The 19,467-nt window shown below is 50.4% G+C and overlaps 1 protein-coding gene across 1 annotated transcript in view; it reads left to right on the top strand.

The window, feature by feature from the left end:
* Positions 1-19,467, top strand: part of EPHA2 (EPH receptor A2) — a 41,830-nt gene that overhangs the window by 17,242 nt on the left and 5,121 nt on the right. The window contains exons 4-16 of the mRNA XM_036744881.1: positions 5,601-5,756; positions 6,233-6,565; positions 6,889-7,004; positions 7,732-7,885; positions 8,310-8,409; positions 9,295-9,350; positions 9,630-9,755; positions 11,016-11,201; positions 12,368-12,429; positions 12,563-12,772; positions 13,517-13,666; positions 15,047-15,240; positions 16,168-16,323. Coding sequence (XP_036600776.1) covers positions 5,601-5,756; positions 6,233-6,565; positions 6,889-7,004; positions 7,732-7,885; positions 8,310-8,409; positions 9,295-9,350; positions 9,630-9,755; positions 11,016-11,201; positions 12,368-12,429; positions 12,563-12,772; positions 13,517-13,666; positions 15,047-15,240; positions 16,168-16,323 — 1,999 coding nt within the window. The remainder of the gene's footprint in view (positions 1-5,600; positions 5,757-6,232; positions 6,566-6,888; positions 7,005-7,731; positions 7,886-8,309; positions 8,410-9,294; positions 9,351-9,629; positions 9,756-11,015; positions 11,202-12,367; positions 12,430-12,562; positions 12,773-13,516; positions 13,667-15,046; positions 15,241-16,167; positions 16,324-19,467) is intronic.

The following is a 19,467-nucleotide window of genomic DNA, read 5'->3' as shown; positions in this document are numbered from 1 at the left end:
CGTACAGAGCCTTGTGCTTAGTGCTATGGAAGATGCAGACTTTCCCCCACCCTGTAACAAATAGAGAAAGTCAAGCCAAATAAATGCCTACATTCACAGTGTCCAAAGATAGAGTCAGGAAGACCTGAGTTAAAATCTGGCCTCAGACACTTAACTAGCTGTATGACCCTGGACAAGTCACTTAGCCTCCATCTGCCCCAGTTTTCTCATTTGTAAGAAGGGGATAATAATGACCCCTAACTCTCAGAATTGTTGTGAGGATCAAATACCTGTAGTGCCTGGCATATAGCAGGTGCTTAATAAATGCTTCTTTCCTTTTAGTAAGACAGCCCCTGCTCTCATGGGGCTCACAGTCTAATAGGGGGTGTAAGACACCAACAAAAAGAACTCTAATGCACAGTTCTGAGGGAAGAGGGGCAGGCGCTGGCTGAACTCTACGGGTGATTTCATAGCTGGTCAGCTCCCTGTATGGAAATTCCCTTCAAAGATGAATATCAACCGCAATGCATTCTGCACCTTCTAGTTTTAGAGAGTTGCTGGGACCCTGAGAAGTGGAGGTAACCACCCCAGGGTCACAGAGCTAGTGTATGTCAGAGTAGGATTTAACCCAGCTCTTCCTGACTCCAAGGATGGCCATCGATAGCCAGATGCCTCTTAGTATTAATGCACAGTGGTATTACGTGATAATTAAACCATGAGGTCATGAAGAGTTGGGCACGACTGAACAACAAATTGCATGATAAGTACATTAGAAAGATGAGGTCCTGAGCTGTAGGTTCCATAGGGACAGAGAATTTGTCCAGTTTAGTGAGATCATAGATGTGTGAGGTAGGGAGGGCAGCTAGGTGGTGCAGTGGATAGAGTGCCAGCCTTGGAATCAGGAAGACTCAGCTTCCTGAGTTCAAACTTGGCCTCAGACACTTGCTTGGTATGTGACCCTGGGCAAGTCACTTAACCTTGTTTGCCTCAGTTTCCCCATATGTCAAATGAGCTGGTGAAGGAAATGGCAAACCATTCCAGGATCTCTGCCAAGAAAACCCCAAATGGGGCCATGAAGAGTCAGACGTGACTGAAATGACTGAACAAAAACAACAAAGATGTTGGTAGTAATAGGAGGCTGAGCTGGAAACGGTAGAGGGCCGGCATCAGTTCACTGGCTGGCTTGTCTCACACTGGACAGTGAGGAAGTTCTCAAGGGACTTTGAGATCTCAGTCCTTGGGGGCAGTGTTGGGTGCCTGGAGAACAATGGCCACGTGGGAAGAGGCACCCACTGTCCCAAGGCTTGGAGCTTCCCCTCAGTCCCTTATGTCCCAGTCTCAGCTCCTTACCTAAGGAGGGTTCCTGAATAGTGAGGGAGGGAGCATGAGAGTAATACAAGGGGCCAGATCCTGTGTGTTCTTGCTAGGTGAACACACGCCCTGTTTACCTTCCCTTTTCAATATTTAGCAGCACATCCTCAGCGGAAATCTCTCCAAATTCTTTCTTTCCCCACTGCAGGCCAATTCTCAGGGAATTGGGGACTCTTTGTTCTTGATACCCCCTTTCCATTTCTGCAGAGATTGGGGCTGGAGAGGAGAGGGGACCGGGGCTGGGGAGGAGAGAGGATCACAGCTGAGGAGGAGAGGAGATTGGGGCTGGGGAGGAGAGAGGATCACAGCTGAGGAGGAGAGGGGATTGGGGCTGGGGATGAGAGAGAATGGGGGCTAGGGAGGAGAGGGGATCAGGGCTGGGGAGGAGAGGGGATCGGGGCTGGGGATGAGAGAGGATAGGGGCTGGGGAGGACAGGGGGTCTGGGCTGGCGAAGAGAGGGGATTGGGGCTGGGGAGGAGAGGGGATGGGGCTGGGGAGGAGAGGGGATGGGACTGGGGAGGAGAGGGAATGGGGCAGGGGAGGAGAGGGGATCAGGGCTGGGGAGGAGAGAGGATCTGGGCTGGTGAAGAGAGGGGATCAGGGCTATGGAAAAGAGGAGGCTGGCTGGGGAGGAAGGGAGTTGGATCTCAACTCTGGTATTTTTTCAAACTTTGCAAATATTTTCAGCAGGAAGCCATCCAGCCTGCTGTGGGATATTTGCTTCCCCTCTTTGCCAACCAGAGAGCTAGAAGTCAGGAAAGTTGAGACCATGAAAAGCTCAGCTGTCCTAAGTCTGCTCTCTCAGGCTCATTACCCCTCCTGTTCCGCCCTCCCCTCCACTGGACACAAGAAATTGGGACATTTTCCTGGTTATTGAGTGCATGGAGGGGAAAGGGGAGTTTATCTGAACTTAGATCTGTGGTTGTCTGTCCTCCTTAGGACATTAGCCAGCCTGAGGTCTGATTTCCCTCAAGCCCAAAGTTGAGCTTTATCTCTCATCTTCTTGTTTCTTTCTTTCTTTTTCTTCCTTCCTTCCTTCCTTTCTTTCATTCTTTCTTTCTTCCTTCCTTCCTTCTCTCTCTTTTTCTTTTTCTTTCTCTTTCTTTCTTTCTTCCTTCCTTCCTTCCTTTCTTCCTTTCTTCCTTTCTTTCCTTCCTTCTCTCTTTCTCTCTTTTTCTTTCTTTTTTCTTTCTTCCTTCCTTCTTTCCTTCCTTCTCTCTTTCCTTCTCCCTTCCTTCCTTCCTTCCTGGGTGGGGCATGCAACAATGAGCCATTCTGAACCCAAATCACTGATAATCCTTCCCTCTGAGGAGATGGGGGTGGGAGGGGCTGATGACCACAGTCCATGAGAAAGCAGTTTGGATGGAGAAGCAGCTGGGGCTTGGACAGCACTCTGCCTTTACATGCCCCAAAGGGCTGCCAGCCTCTTCTTGGCCTTGTCTCTGACCTGAGCAATCAGGGAGTTATCTCAGATAGCTGAATGTAGATTCCCTAGCCCCAGGACACTGTGGGCTCCCTCATACCCAGACCTTTGACCTCCTCCCTTTGGGTCTCCCTCCAAGGCTTCTGACTGGGGAGTAGAGTGGGTGAGTAGGCATGAGACTATCCTTGGGCAGGAAGAGAAAAACACAGGTTGGAAGAAAGGAAATGGGCCCTGTCTCTGGCTGGATGTCAGCCTGATACTCATTCCCCTGGAGAAGTTCCTTTCAGGACTCAATCTTGGATAGCCTTGAGCCCTAGAGTCAAAGCCACGGGCTCCATTGTCCCCCCAGAACACTTCATCGTGGATCTCTGAAGCCTCCTCATCTGAATCCTCCTTTCCCACCCCACCCCAGATCTCACAGAAGCTTCCCCATGGCACCTTTCCAATGGGTATAATGTTGTGCATTGTAGGTATCAACCAAGCCATATTGTATAGGATGGTTATCTGGAGTTATCTCCCTCTTAGACAAGGTCAGGAGTCCTTACCCTAGGCTCTGTGAACTTGGGGTTTTTTTTTTCATATTTTGACAATTGTACTCTGGTATAATTGGTTTCCTTTGTAATCCTGTGGATTTTATTTTATGCGTCTAGAAACATGACACAAAAAAAGGTTAAGACTAGATGGGCCAGATTGCAAACTCCTCAAGGGCAGGCACCAGTCTGGCATAAGCCTCTAGCCCCAGTGCCTTCCTCTGTTTAATATCTGTTTGTTGAATAGAGGAATGAAAAGAAGTCTGGCAAGGGGAGGGGAGGAGTGTGGGGTCTGTGGTTGGAGGATTTGGGTTCTAATCCTGCTTATGTCACTGACTACCTGTGTGGCCTCTAGGTTTGTCACGTCTACCTACTCTCTGGGCCTCAGTTTCTTCATCTGTAGATGAGGAGGACTGGATGGTATTTGAAGGGGGAGGAGAGAGAGAGAGAGAGAGAGAGAGAGAGAGAGAGAGAAGATTCTGGTCTCAACTCTGCCATGAACCATCAGTTTGGCTTTGGTCACAAGTGCCTTTCTGTGGATATTTGAGACCCACTAGAGACACACGGGTCGTAGAAGGGAGTGTATTTCCCAGATTGTCCCATGGTTTTAAGGGAACAGTGGAACTTAATGGGTTGGTATGAGGGAGCAAGTTTTGGGGAAATACCTGGGGGAAAGTGGCCTTGTCAGAAGGAATTATGGGATTATAAGGCTGAGAGTTGGAAGCTACCTAAGACCCATCTAATGCAAACTCTTCTCCCCTGTTTGATAGACGAGGAAACTGAGTCCTAGGGAGAGGAAAAGGCATGCCGCCCCCCCAACCCTGCCAGGGCAGAAGTTCAGCTGGGTGGTGTGTTTAGGCAGCTTTCTACTTTTGAGATTAAAGGATGCTGTGTTTGGAAAGGGGCTGGATGGGGTGGTAGGTGGTGTTCTAAGTGGGATAAGATGGGAGACAAAAAAAACAGGTGCAGAAAACCAGACTGCTCCAAATTCCAGGAAAGGACCTTCCATGAGGAGGGAAGGAAGAACCACTTCCTTGCCCTGGTTAGCAAAGGAAATCCCCTCGTGCCCCGGAGAAGCGGATTCCTCAGGGAAAAAACTTTAGGGATATGATTGGTCCTGTTTCCTCTACAGGGAAACAGCTGGTGGGCCCCCAGACTGGCAGGCCAGCCCTGTGACTCAAAAGCTAGCACTCAAAGCTAGAAGACACCTGAGAGATCATCTACTGTAACACATTTACTGAGAGGGAAACTGAGGACCAGAGTGGTCGTTTCAAGTCACCCACATATTTAAGAATAGAACCTGGGTTTGAGCCTGGGGGCCCTGACTCCAAATCCAGTGTTCCTCCTAAAGTGGGTTGGGGAGGAAGGTCCCACAGGGGTCAGAGCAAAGGTAAGAGGGCCCATACCAGCCTGGGGTTGGTAGATGGGCCTTGGCGAGCAGCCAACTGCTTAGCTCCAGCTCTCTGGGGCTATGTCAAACAATTGAAAAACATTCAACCTGAAATAGGATGTCTGAGTACTTGACTCTGCCTCTCGTGTGACTTTGAATAAGACATTTCAATCTGTCTTGGCCGGCCTTTCTTTTCCATGGAAGAATGTGCCTGCCCAAAGCTCCTAGCAATGCTAACATTCTGGGATCTGGGCTGGGGGAAGGGGGACAGTAAGAAGACCACTCACAGAAGCCATGTGAGACGAGGTTCTGCAGATGGGCTGGGGCCAGACTGGGAAGGGGCTTGAATGACAGGTCAAAGGGTTTGGACTTTATCTTGTAGTAACTGAAGACTTCCGAGTCCCTGTTCAGATGCCTGCAAAGAGTTGTGTATTTGGGTTATTTTAGCATCCTGTGTGGGACATTGTGGGTAGAGAGGTTGGAGCCTGGGGAGCCAGTTGGGAGATGGTTCTAACCGTCCTGGTACAAGGTGGTCATAGGGAAGGAGGATTAAGCATTTATAGAGTGCCTACTGTATACCAGCCCCAATGTTGAGAATTTTTTACAAATCATTTCATCCTCACAACAGCCCTGGGAGGGAGGTGCTATCATTATCTCCGTTTTAGAGTTGGGTAAACTGAGGCAGACTGAGGTTGAGGGTCACACTGGGCAAGGAAGTGTGGATTTGACCACAGATCTTCCTTGGTTCCTGGACGTCTCTAAGTCTGGCACTCAGTCTACTTCACCACGCTGCCTTAGGTCCAGGAAGAGTGGACGAAGGACACATGGGACCTAGCAGCTGATTTGTGAGGTTTGGAGGCCTGAGAGCCCCAGAGCTCTAACCTGGCCTCTGGCTTTCTCCCACAGCCTGCTCTCCCGGCTCCTTCAAGTCCGATGCCTCAGACGGTGCCTGCAGCCAATGCCCCCTGCATACCCTGCCTTCCTCCGAGGGGGCCACAGTATGTGAATGTGAAGAGGGCTTTTTCCGGGCTGCAGAGGACCCTTCATCCATGCCCTGTACCCGTAAGTTGCCAGTATCTTTGGGGTGAGGAAGGGCAGGGGAGTCTGAACTATAGGGGTGGGGAAGATGGTCTGATGCCATCTAAGGGCCCTCCCAGCTCCAACATTTTCTGTTCTAAGGCCCTTCCATTTCTGCTATTCTGTGTTCTAAGGCCCCACCCCAGCCCTGACATTCTGAGTTCTAAGGGCCCCCCTAGCTCTGACATTCCATGTACTTGCCCAAGGTCACACTGGTAGTAGTAGAATGAATCAGGATTCTAACCCAGTTGTCTAGCGACCTTTCCAAGACACTAATGTGAACTGTGTGAGTACCAGGCACGTACAGTCTTGTGAAAGAGAGGGAGATTGTGCCAATGCTAGAACCCAAGGTGCCCCATCCCAGTTCAGCAGCAAAACTCCACATCTGTTTCTCTGGGATGCAGAGTCCTCAGCCTTCTTGTCTGGAACTCAGTCAAAGATTGGCCTTTATTTGTGCCCAGGTCCTCCATCTGCCCCCCACCACCTCACTGTCATTGGCTTGGGAGCCAAGGTTGAACTTCGTTGGAAGCCCCCCCAGGACACAGGGGGTCGGGAAGATATCACCTACACTGTCACATGTGAGCAGTGCTGGCCTGAGACTGGGGAGTGCCAGCCCTGCGAGAGCACTGTGCGCTACTCCCAGCCCCCCCACGGGCTGTCTGGCAACAGCCTGATTGTCAGTGACCTGGAGCCCCACATTAATTACACCTTTGCTGTGGAGGCCCGGAATGGTGTCTCAGGCCTTGTGACCAGTCGAAGCTTCCGGACAGCTAGCGTCAGCATCAACCAGACTGGTAAGACCCCTGGTGGTGTGTGGCTCCTGTACAGGGATTGGCAAAGGGTATAACTTATACCCAGGAGTGGAACTTACATTGCTGTTGGATTTAGTATGGACAGGAGAGCATGGTGGCCAAATGGAAGATAGGCATGGACCCGGGGGGAGCCTGTGATATGGAGCAGGGAGAGAGAAGTGGAGGGGAGGACAGGGCTCTAATGGAGAAGCCTGAATGTGGAGTCATCATCATGGGGGTTCACTGTTTGGGCTTGCCCTGCCCATCCCCCCACCTTCATCACCCAAGGCTGAGTTTCCAGACTCTATCACTCATGTATCACACAGAGCCCCCCAAAGTGAAGCTGGACAGCCGCAGCACGACCTCCCTGACTGTATCCTGGACTATACCCCTGAGGCAGCAAAGCCGGGTCTGGAAATATGAGGTCACCTACCACAAGAAGGTAATTGCACCTTGGGGCCATCTGCCTTGGGGCTTCCGCAGGAGAATGGGAGAGCAGAGCCACCTGAGTCTCCTGGTGTGAGCTAAGGCCCACTCATAATGCTAAACATACTACCCTTTATGAGTCCCAGAAGATCCTTAGAACACAGAATGTCAGAGCTGGGAGGGCCCTTAGAACAGAGAATGTCAGAGCTGGGAGGGCCCTTAGAACACAGGATGGCAGAGCTAGTAGGATCCTTAGAACACAGAATGTCAGAGGCAGGAGAGCCCTTAGAACACAGGATAGCAGAGCTAGGAGGGGCATTAGAATACAGAATGTCATAGCTAGGAGGGCCCTTAGAACACAGGATAGCAGAGCTAGGAGGGGCATTAGAACATGGAGCATCCTAGCTGGAAGGTCTTGTAGAATTTAAAATGTCAGAGCTAGAGTAGCCTTTGCTATTATCTAGTCCAAAGCTCTAACTTTTCCAAGGACAAATGTGATGTCCAGAGAGAGAAGGCCCCACAAGTTACTGTAAATAGTCTAACAGGGATTTAAACCCAGACTGAGCCCAAACCCACTCTTCTTCCCTCATCCCCACACTGCCTTTCTGGAGATCAGACTCCAAGAGGCACTGGAACCAAAGTCCTAGTCATCAGCCTCCTAGCAGCAGATGTGACCAGGGCTCAGCCCTCTGACTTCCAGATGCTTAGCTAAATACTTGCCACCTTTCTCTTCCCCCCTGTAGAAAGACACCAACAGCTACAATGTTCGCCGGACTGAGGACTTCTCTATAACCCTGGATGACCTGATGCCAGACACCACCTACCTGGTCCAGGTCCAGGCCCTAACGCAGGAGGGCCAGGGTGCGGGCAGCAGAGTACATGAGTTTCAGACCCTCTGTGAGTTGGGAGCCCTGAAGAGTGATTGTGGGAGGAGGTTTCTGGACATCAGCATAGAGACTCCCCTCAAAGTGTATAGCTCTGACCTTGACACTTGGAAGGATCTCAAAGCACTTAAGAGATGATGACTTCCTCTTATATTGAATAAACTGAGACCCTGGAAACCTAACATTGACTGGCCGTGGGATCTCAGTAGATTTTGGGAACTTAGAAGCCCCTGCAAGGAATGCAGATGGGCAGCAGGGCCCACTTGTGTGAGCCCAGAATGCTTTGAGGTCTTTCTGCAGCTTGAGGCTTACTTGGAGTAGGGGCCTGGCTAGCCTTTAGGGCTCTGCAGGGTAGTGAGGAGGGTCATTGGGATTCCTGGAAACCCCCTTCCTTCCCTCCTCACTCTGGATTGTTTTCTTCCCTCCTTGTTCTCTAGCTACTGAAAGTTCAAGCAACATGGCAGTGATTGGCGGGATATTGAGTGGCTTAATCCTGCTCCTGGCCTTGGCCCTGGCCGGACTTTTCATCCACCGGAGGTAATGATACCAACAATGATAAATGGATAGATAATCCTGGCTCACATTTCTACAGTGTTTTCAGGCCTACAAAGACCTTTCCTCCCAACACTTCTGTGGGGGTAGTCAGGGGTTAGCGTATCTATTTGAGAGAAGAAGAAATGAAGGTTTAGAGCCATAAAATGGTTTTTCCAGGGTCACACAGTTCAGGAGTGAGGGAATACGGTATAATGGATAGAAGACTGAGTTTAGAGTCAGCAAGACCTAGATTCAGATCCCACTCCAGGCTATGTGACTCTTGGGGAAATCTCTTAACCCCTCCATGCCTCTGTTTCCCCCTCTGTAAAATGAAAGATTGTACTAGCGACCTCTCAGGTCCCTCTTCTCTGGTCCTCTGAGGGCAGAAATCGGACACGACCCCTTCTTTCTCACCTCCCTCTGCTCCTCTGGCTAATCTTGGGCGCCTGCTTCCTTTCCTCCCATGCCCAGGGCCCCCGTCTGACTCAGCAAGCCTGAGGTGCCCAGAGTAATGGCCACAGGGGCCTTCCCAGCCTAGGCTCTGGCCTGGAGCGAGGGAGGCCATGACCAGGGCTAGTCCTACTTGTTAATTAAACTTGTCATCATCATTTCTGGAGTGTCTGTGTATGGACATTTCACCCGGGGCCGGAAAGGCTAATTAGGACTAACGATCCCAGGTCTAATTATGACCACTTAGTGGGGAAGAAAGGGTCATAAGGAGTGAAGGTGCTGAGGATACAAATGGGCACATGGCAGTTTGCTCTTGAGAATTTCCCCATCCTCCTCCTCCTCCCAAGAGACGGGGGTGGAGAGGGTGTGGGACACTGAGCCAGGGCCCCTGGGCCAGGCCACATCCTGCCCCGACCTTGGTCAATGTTGCAATTTTAGGAGGAAGACCATGAGAGCTCGGCAGTCATCCGAGGATGTATACTTCTCCAAATCAGGTAAGTACGAGCTTCCTTTCAGTAATCTAGCTCTACTCTTCTTTCCAAAACCTGCTCTGATTCCAGCTCTGGTCAGGCCTCTCAGTCTCCTCTGACCAACTTCCCCCTCCCCCATCCCCCTCATCCCGCCCCCACCCCCATTCTAGCCAATAAGATTGACCCTCAGTGTGGAAGAGACACTGAATCAAGTCAGAGAAATCTTGTGTCTATTCTTTCTTCCCCCAGTCTTGCTCAAGCTCCCAAGCATAATGTCACTCATACCTCTTCTCCCCTCCCCAGAGCAACTGAAGCCCCTGAAAACCTACGTGGATCCCCACACCTATGAGGACCCCAACCAGGCTGTGCTGAAATTCACCACAGAGATCCACCCCTCCTGTGTCACTCGGCAGAAAGTGATTGGTGCAGGTGAAGGATGCTCCCCCCTATTGCACATTCTCTCTTCTCTTCTAGCCTAGAATCAGAGAACCTGTGGCTAGAGTGCAGAATGTCAAAGCTGGGAGAGCCCTTAGCACAGAGAATGTTAGAGCTGGGAAGGCCCTTAGAACACAGGATGTCAGAGCTGGGAGGGACCTGAGAACAGAGAATGTCAGAGCTGGGAGGGCCCTTAGAACACAGGATGTCAGAGCTGGGAGGGACCTTAGAATAAAGAATATTAGAGCTGGGAGGGCCCTTAGAACACAGAATGTCAGAGCTGGGAGGGACCTTAGAATAGAGAATATTAGAGCTGGGAGGGAACTTAGAACACAGAATGTCAGAGCCTGGAAGACATAGCGATGGGCAAGGATTTCCATAAATTCATAGGATCATAAATCTAGAGGTGGAAAGAACCTTGGAGGTCACCTAAATCAACCTTTTTATTCAACATATGACCCCAGAGGTCATGTAACTTGCTCAAGGTCACACAACTCACAGATGGTAAAGCTGGGGACTGAACCTAGCTCCTCTGACTCCAGACACCATGTTCTTTCCTCTGTACCATGTTTTTTGTCATAACTATAGCATTTAGAGTTAGAAGGGACCTTGGAAATCGCCTAGGCCACCTCCTTCCCATCCTATAGATAAGGAAACTGAGCCTCAGAGAAGTCACACAACTAGAGACGGCACTCGAACCCAGGGCTTTTGACTCTTGGTCAGTGTTTTTTCTGCTCTGTCATCCATTCCTCCAGTGAGGGGGGCGGGTAATAAAAACAAAGACAACAACCATAGCTATAACCCTGTGAGATAGATGTGTTTTATCTCCATTTTACGTACAGGAAACCAAGGCAGAAAGATGCTAAGTAAAGTAATATAGCTAATAATGGCTTACATTTATGTAGCACTTGCTGCGTACCAGGCACCGTGCTAAGCGCTTTCTCACAACAACCCCAGGAGTTGGTTGCTATTATTAACCCCGTTTTACAGATGGGGAAACTCAGGGCAGAAAGCTTCTAACTGACTTGTAAATGCCTGAAGCGGGATCTGAGCTCAGCTCTTCCTGACCCCAGGTCCAGCACTCCAACCACTTCTCTATCTAGCCGAACAATGATAGTGAGAGAGAGAACACGGTGGGTGATGATAACTAGGTCCCAGAGTCCCAGCTGCCTCCCTACAGCCTCTGTCCCGGACAGAGCCCAGGGTAAGGCTGCAGTTGCTCAGCCTCCTCTCCTCCTTTTTTTCTCCCAACAGGTGAGTTTGGGGAGGTTTTTAAGGGGTCGCTGAAGGCATCAGGGAAGAAGGAGGTCCCCGTGGCCATCAAGACCCTCAAGGCGGGCTACACGGAGAAGCAGCGGGTGGACTTCCTGAGTGAGGCCAGCATCATGGGCCAGTTTAACCATCACAACATTATCCACCTGGAGGGAGTGGTCTCCAAATGTAAGTACCCCCCTATATTGTTTGGGGGTCAGGGATGCTGAGGAAGGAGCCTGGATTCACTCACTTTCAGGAGTGTTGAGGACCTAGAGTGAGACCTTAGGGACCTCTTGGTACAAAATAGGCAAAAATGGAGGCCCGGGGTGGATGAAGGGCTGGCTTGAGGTTGTACAGGGAGTAATTAACCAGGAAGGAATTTACACCTGGCTCCTCTGACTCTAAATGCAGTGGATTTTTTTTTCCTGATACACCAAACTGCTTTTCATTCACTAACATTTCTGCAAGAAAGTAAAAAAGATAAACGTAGCACTCCTGGAGCCCCCATGAGCATAGCACCTAGCAGAAGGCATATGGTGGACACATATATACATGTGCACATCACGAATGTGGTGCTAGTTAAAAATTATGATAAAACAGAAGACTCTATGATGGACAGTGAATAAATGATGAGAATACTGCATGAGGGCCAAAGAAAAGATAACTTCCTGAGATCATCAGTTGTGAGCTAAGAGGCCAAAAGACCAAACCCATTCATTTTACAGATGAAGAAACTGAGTCATAGAGAGGAGAAGTGATTTACCCAGGGTCACAAGGTAGTATATGTCTAAGGCAGGATTAGAACTTTGGTCTTCCTGATGCCAGGGCTAGCACTCTATCCATTGCACCATCTAGGCTCCACGGGAAGGTGACACTTCCGTTTATTAGCTCCATGATGGCAGGGACTTATCTTATGTCCCCCTAACCCTTAGCACGGTGCTCTGCATAGCCAATAAGCACTTAGCAAATATTTTTCAGCTTCCTAAATGAATGAGTGAAATGGACCTTGAAGGATAGATAGAAATTTGACAGGTTAAGAATGGAGACAGCAGAATAGTATATTCTGGGTGTAGGAAATAGAGTGAACAGAGAAGGGAAGTGGTTGCTTGTATCGAAGGGATGGCAATTAGCCCGTTTGGTTGGGGATATAGGGTGGGGATCCCTATAATACAATCGAGGAAGCTGAGGCATGTAGGGGTTGAGTGACTTGCCCAGGGTCACACTAATAAGCCAATAAGTGTCTGAGGCTGGATTTGAACTCAGATCTTTCTGACTCCAGGCCCAATAGCTCTATCCACTTTGCTACTTAGATGAGAGTTTTTCCCACAATAGCTCTCCTTCTTTGCCCACAGATAAACCCATGATGATCATAACAGAATACATGGAAAATGGTGCCCTGGACAAATTCCTGCGGGTGAGTCCTTGGGGTCTATGCCATGGTCAGGGGAGGACTGGACACCAGCATACCACAGTCCAGAGGCAAGGGTAGGCTTGGGGTGGTCTGTTTGCCTTCTCACACACTAACCCACCATCTCTGTTGCCTCTAGGAGAAGGATGGTGAGTTCTGTGTGATCCAGCTGGTGGGCATGCTACGGGGCATCGCATCAGGCATGAAGTACCTAGCTAGCATGAACTATGTGCACCGGGACCTGGCCGCTCGCAACATCCTTGTCAACAGCCAGCTGGTGTGCAAGGTGTCCGACTTTGGGCTCTCCCGGGTCCTGGAGGATGACCCTGAGGCCACCTATACGACCAGTGTAAGTGAGCTTGGGAGTACCCGGGCACTGTGTGGGAAGGAGCCAGGTCTGTGCAGAGTCAATGTTCTGATCTCCTGGTGGGCTAATGGACCTACCTAGTTACAGAAAGCTGAGAAAACTGTCTGCCTGCCAGACCACAGTGCAACTGATTTTTATAAAACGTGGGTTTTCAAAGAACTTCCACATCTATTAATGCTTACGCCATCCCTGGGAGGGAGGTGTGCCAGGTGGAGAAACTGAGGCATGGAGGTCATGTTAAATAATGTTCAGATTATATAAAATGTCAAGGATTAGGATCCAGATCTCCTGCATCCTGACTGTACAGCCATAAGATGTTAAGAATAAAATGGAACTTGTATGATGGGATGTCAGAGCTGGGAGAACCCTTAGAACACAGAAGGTCAGAGCTGGCAGGGCCCTTAGAACACAGAATGGCAGAGCTGGAACAGAAACCTTAGAGACACCAAATCCAAGCCATTTATTTCATAGGTGGAACCTAGAGGAACAGAAAGTTGAATTGAGGTATTTAATGAGACACGGCTTTTGGCAGCAGAGTGGTTAAAACCTCCCTCATCCACATTCAGGGATGTGCCCAGAGAAGTAGAAATAGGCCAAGCAAAGAATGTTGAAAAATAAATCCAAAGGAGATTTAACTCCCTTCCTCCTAGGCCCCCTTGCCTGCCTCCTCTGCTTGAGGCATCCCACATCTATCTGTAACGGAGCCCTTGTATCTGTCTTCTGCAGGGTGGGAAGATCCCCATCCGATGGACAGCCCCTGAGGCTATCTCCTACCGAAAGTTCACGTCAGCCAGCGACGTGTGGAGCTACGGCATCGTGATGTGGGAGGTGATGAGCTATGGAGAGCGGCCCTACTGGGAGCTTTCCAACCATGAGGTAGGTGTCTGGGCACCTGGCGCTCCAAGAGCATCCTGGGTCTAACCCACCAAGGGTCTGTGTGAAGTTAATCGAATTTATGCAGAGCTGAGAGATACTGCAGCCTGTATGGTTCAGCCTCCTCATTTTCCATGTGAGGAAACAGGCCTAGAGAAAGGAAGCTTCTTTGTCCAAAGTGTCACAGGTGGGAAATAGCAGAACCAGATTCAAACCCAAGTCTTCTAAGGCAATAGCACCACGATCCCTCCTTCCCCTTCAGCCCCTTAAAGATGCCTGGATGGCTTAGCCACCCAATCTCCGCTGAGCTCATGGGGGTGCCGGGCTGGGTCTGCATCCAGAGTGACCTTTTCCCTCCCTCTGTAAGAGGTCGACAAGCATCTTCAGTAGCTTCTTATTGCCTAGAAGATAAAATAAAAACTCCTCAGCTTGGCCCTCCTTAATCTGGGCTCCAACCTTTCTTTTCAGCCTTATTTCTACCTTCTTTCTACCCCATTCTACCCTCCTTCGAGTCAAGGCAAATTAAACCAACAGACATTTATTAAGTGTTTACCACGTTTCAGGCAGGTGTTAAGAGCTGGGGATACAGATACAGGCAAAAAGAGAGACAGTTCCCCAAAAGGAGATAAGAGCCAGACTGGGGGTAGGGGGAGCCCAGAGGGTCAGAAGCTGCGCCAGGAGAGGAGCAAAGGATGGTTGGCCTGGGCCCTTCCTCAAAATGGAGGTTTGGGCTGTAGCAGTGGAGGGGCCTTCCAGAGTGGGAAAGGCCCACCCTCTCTCTGTTCTGGTCCAAATGGACTCTGAGCTATTTCCTTACCTCATGCTGCCTTTTCCTACCTTGTGTAGGCCTCCATGCCTATAGCACATGACCTTCTCATATCTGCTCATCACTGTTGTAACCCTAGTGCTAAGAGATGGAGCTTTGTATGCAACAGGCACTTAATAAATGCTTGTGGAAATAGAAAACGTAGGTCTTATCCTTCCTTTTAGATTGTAAGCTCCTTAAGGGGAAGAACTGGGTCACTTTTTTACCCATATTCCCAGTGCTGAGGAATGGAACCTCAGGCTGAGTAGAGACTTCCATGAAATAGGTGTTTAATAAATGCTTACATACACAGGGTGACCCAGAAGTCTTCATGCAGTTTTAAGCTCATACAATACCTATCTTATACTACTAGAAGGGATCTTAGAGGTCGTCCTGACCAACCCTCATTTTTCAGCCGAAGAAGCGGAGGCTTAGAGAGGTTAAATGTCTTGCCCAAAGTCACAGAGACAGGATTTGCACCCAGGTCCTGGGATTGGATTCCCCCATTTGGTCTTGCTCATTTCCCACAAAGCTCTAAAACTGTCTCCTCTCTTTCCGTCCCTCCCTACCCCCCATAGGTGATGAAAGCCATTAATGAGGGATTCCGGCTGCCAGCTCCAATGGACTGCCCTTCGGCCATCTACCAGCTAATGATGCAGTGTTGGCTGCAGGAGCGGGCACGGAGACCCAAGTTTCCTGACATTGTCAGCATCCTGGACAAACTCATCCGGGCCCCTGAGTCTCTCAAGACCCTGGCAGACTTTGACCCCAGGTAAGCCTCTGGGGTGATCCTGAGGAATCACAGAGTGGCAGTGCCCTAATCCCATGGCTCATGGCCCCTAAAAACCCCTGGGCACAACTGGCCAACTGCCTGAGAAGACGCAGAAGCTGCCAGAAGCAGCTCACGCCCATACTCAGCAGGTGGCAGGAGCCAGCCTTGGGGGCTGGGCACACGGGTCCCCTGTTCTGAGGAAGGAGCTAGGGTACCCTCCTGCTCCTTAGCTTCTAGGGAGGCAGGAAGAAGCAGTGTAAGAGTGCTATTGGAGGCTGTGCCAAGAGCAGCTTATGCCAAGGAGGGTAGCAGCTCCCCAGGGGAGAGGGCAGTGTCAGGGAGCCGCCTGCATGGCAGGACCCAAGGCAGGCATCCCTCTTGGCACTGGCTGCTGAAGCAGGCTTCCTTCACTGGGTATGAGGATTCCCACTGGAGCTCATGCTGGAGCAGGCCCGTGCCAGCCAAAGGAAAGAAACTGGGCGGGGGATGCAATCATCGAGGCTGGGAGGTACCATACAGATCACCTAGGGCTAGGCCAGGCTCCTCTTTTCTGATACAAGGAAACCTAGGCCCGGAAAGAAGAATGGACTTAGGCAAATTCACTCAGCAGGTTAATATTGGAGCTTAAACTAGAAACATCTTCTGACTCCCAGCCAATCAATTGATAAACATCTATTAAGCACCTACTGTGTGCCAAGCTGGAGATCCAGAGCCCAAAGTGAGATAGTTCTGTGGTCTAGGAGCGTACATTCTAATGGAGGACATTGCCCAGAGGCCGGTGGTGACCACAAAGAGATCAGCCCAGGGGTGGCCAGTGGGGTTGTTTCCTAGGCCGAGTGCCCCTTCCACAGCCACTGGGCTCCTCCACTCCCTAACCCAGGGCCCAGCCCTCACCCCCATGGGCCTCAGATGGGTGTTTTGTTCCAGGGTGTCCATCCGATTGCCCAGCACAAGCGGCTCTGAGGGCATTCCCTTCCGCACTGTGTCCGAGTGGCTAGAGTCCATCAAGATGCACCAGTACACGGAGCACTTCATGTCGTCAGGCTACAATGCCATTGAGAAGGTGGTGCAGATGACCAATGAGTGAGTGTCCTGCGTGCTGGGACCTCAGCACAGGCTCCCACTGCCAGGGAGTCTGAAGGGTGGGAGGTCAAGGGAGGGAGCAGTGTGATTTGGGTCCCAATTACTTGGCCCTAGAAGATAAGGCTCTAGGCTCATATAATGTGAGAGCTGGGCAGGCCCTTAGAACACAGGATGTCAGAGTTGGAAGGAACCTTGGAACACAGAATGTCAGAGCTGGGAGGGCCCTTAGAACACAGAATGTCAGAGCTGGGAGGGCCCTTAGAACACAGAATGTCAGAGCTGGTAGGGCCCTTAGAACACAGGATGTCAGAGCTGGGAGGGCTCTTAGAACATTCAGTGTTAGCTGTGAAGGAATTTTAGAACTCTCCTAGTAATTTACAGAAGACAAAACTGAGGGGCCGAGGACGGAAATGATTTGCCCAAAGTCACGAGGCTCCCTCGTGGAACTGAGACGCAGATGCCGTGTTCCAAGTCCAGCTTCTTTCCATCTACTCTGCTTCTTCTGTCTCCACCTCAGGCTGCCCAAGCCCACAGGGGAAGTGGTTCAGGGAAAGGAGCCTTGGAGCAGGGCCATGAGCAGAGGCAGTGACTGGAGAAACCGGCTTTATCTGGTTTCTGAGTTGTTTGAGGCTGGGCTTAATGCCTGCTCCCCATCCCTGGGCCCCTCCCTGCCTTCCTGCCCCCTCCGAGCCAGCCAGTGAAACAAAGCCTCCCTTCTCCCCCATTTCTGTCCCTGGTTTCTGCTGTCTCAGAGGGACCAGGGAGGAGGAGAGAGGCCAGATTTGCTGGGCACCCTGGCTGGCGTCGTGATGATGTGGAGTCATAAGGCCTGGATTCAAATCCAGCCCTGATACTTATTACCTGCGTGCCCTTGGGCAAATGACTTGCTCTATCTGGACCTCGATTTCCTCATCTGTAAAATGGGGACAGATTGGATTAGATGAATCCTAAAATCTCTGAACTATAAGTCTTACATTTTGTTCCTCTAATTGGGAGCTAAAACAGCCCATGGCCCGTTCTTAGAAAATGAAGATGAGTCTCTCTCTTTGTCTTTCTGTCTCTGTCTCTCTCTGTCTCTCTTTTCTCTCTGTCTCTCTCTCTGTCTCTTTCTCTGTCTCTCTGTTTCTCTCTCTCTCTCTCCCCTCCCCTCGTTTTGCCTCTCAGTCTCTGTCTGTCTGTCTCTCTCTCTCTGTGTCTGTCTTTTCTCTCTGTCTCTCTGTCTCTGTCTGTCTCTCTCTCTGTCTCTCTGTCTGCCTCTGTCTCTGTCTCTCTCTCCCCTCCCCCCATTTTGCCTCTCAGTCTCTGTCTCTCTCTCTCTGTCTCTCTGTCTGCCTCTGTCTCTGTCTCTCTCTCCCCTCCCCCCATTTTGCCTCTCAGTCTCTGTCTCTGTCCGTCTCTTTCTGTTTCTGTGTATCTCTTTTATTCTTCCTCCCCATTCCCATTTCTAAATTAAATTCTCTGATCCCTCTCCCTCTAAGCTTCCTAACCCCTGGCCAGGTTCCTGACAGCTTCAGGGTTTGGATGCATGACAGGACATCTTGGAAGAGCTGCATCCTTCTCTCTGGTTTTGCGATTGGGGACCTTTCCCGGCATGGCATGGCCAGGCACTTGGGAACAGGGCCATGCATAGACTCCTTCCCCCTGGGGCCAGCTTCCTTTGTAGGGTGGGACCTGGTAAGGGGAGAATTCTACCAACCCACCCCAGAAGGGGGGAAGATCACCCTTCGAGGCCTTTTGTGCCTCTAAAAATAAATGACTATTTAAGCAGCCCGATTTCTGAGAGGTCAGAGGTCTCCGTGAGAATAGGCCCCTTGCCTGGAAAACAGGCCCCAAGAGGGATTTGGGAACCAGTTGATGAGGTCAGAGGGGAGAGCTAAAATCTTGGATCCTAGATCTGGGCTGGTCCAAGTGTTTCCCTGGGGGACACCCAGGAAAGCCACTTAAGACATCTTCTTGGCCAGGCAGCAGGAAGTGGATCCTACTCGGGTCTCATCTCTCCCTCCCCAAGGGATTGCCCGTGGTGGGAAATAGCTTGGGATGGGGGTGTGCATCGAGGGGGAGGGGTGGAGCCAGGCTTGGGAGATTGCAGAGAATGAATTAGATTAAGGCGAGGAGAAGAGGGAACTCTGGAAGAGGTAGAGCTGGGAATTATTTTTGTTTGTTTCTGCAGAGAGGTGCTGGGGGCTGTTTGTCCATGGACAAGACATCTCCTCTCTCTCTGCGTCTCAGCTCCTGTCTTTATAAAACAAGAGGTTCAGCCTAGATGACATCTAAGACCCCCAGCCCCAACATTCTATACTTTAAGACCCCTCCCAGCTCTGACATTTTATATTCTAAGGTTTCTCTGAGATCTAACCTTCTTTACACATCTTCCTCCTGATGTTCACCAGGGTCCTTCTTTATCTCTGCTCCAAATCCTGTTTATGAGAGGGGGAGAAACTGCCCTAAGCCCCACTTCCCCAGGAAAAAAAAAAGACAATTCCTGTCCAAAGAGGTCAGCAGAAAAAGGTTTACAGGAAATGTACCCTCCAGGAAGAATCCCGAAATAGCTCTGGGTTCCCTGTGCTGATTGATTTCCCATGAGCAGTCATTTCTTGGTTTGAGGAGTTTGGGATCATTTAAAATTAAAGTATTAGATTAAATTCAAGAAATTATTCCAAACTCTCTTCCCCCTACTCCTGTTTGTGCCGGGCACCGAGTAAGCCCTGAGCTTCAAGACTCATTCTCCTCTGACTCCTTCCTTTAGATCCCAGGGTACTTTATTAACAAGCCAAGGGGGGCAGGGCCCCCCCCCCGAAACTTATCTAGATTCTAGATAGGGAAACTGAGGCAGGAGTAGACTTAGGTTGGACACCAATTCTCTAGGAAGTACCTGACAGGGCCTAGGGATGGATAGACTCCTAGAACTGAAGCTGTGTTGGTTTGGAGGCCTAACCATGAGATCGCACCTTTGTCCCTGGAAGAAGATGTCAAGAGTCAGGTGTAACTTTCATATCACGAGATGGGATTGAGGTGCTTAGGTTAGTGAAGGTGAGGAAGCAGGAGGACTCAGGAAGGAGGGCCTGGATCTAGTTACTAGTCTCTACCACACGATCCCCTAAAAAATTACCTAAGGACACAGGATGTCAGAGCTGGGAGGGGCCT

This window comes from Trichosurus vulpecula, chromosome 2, assembly GCF_011100635.1.
Source record: "Trichosurus vulpecula isolate mTriVul1 chromosome 2, mTriVul1.pri, whole genome shotgun sequence".
NCBI lineage: Eukaryota > Metazoa > Chordata > Mammalia > Diprotodontia > Phalangeridae > Trichosurus > Trichosurus vulpecula.
This window is presented reverse-complemented; position numbering and strand designations above follow the sequence as displayed.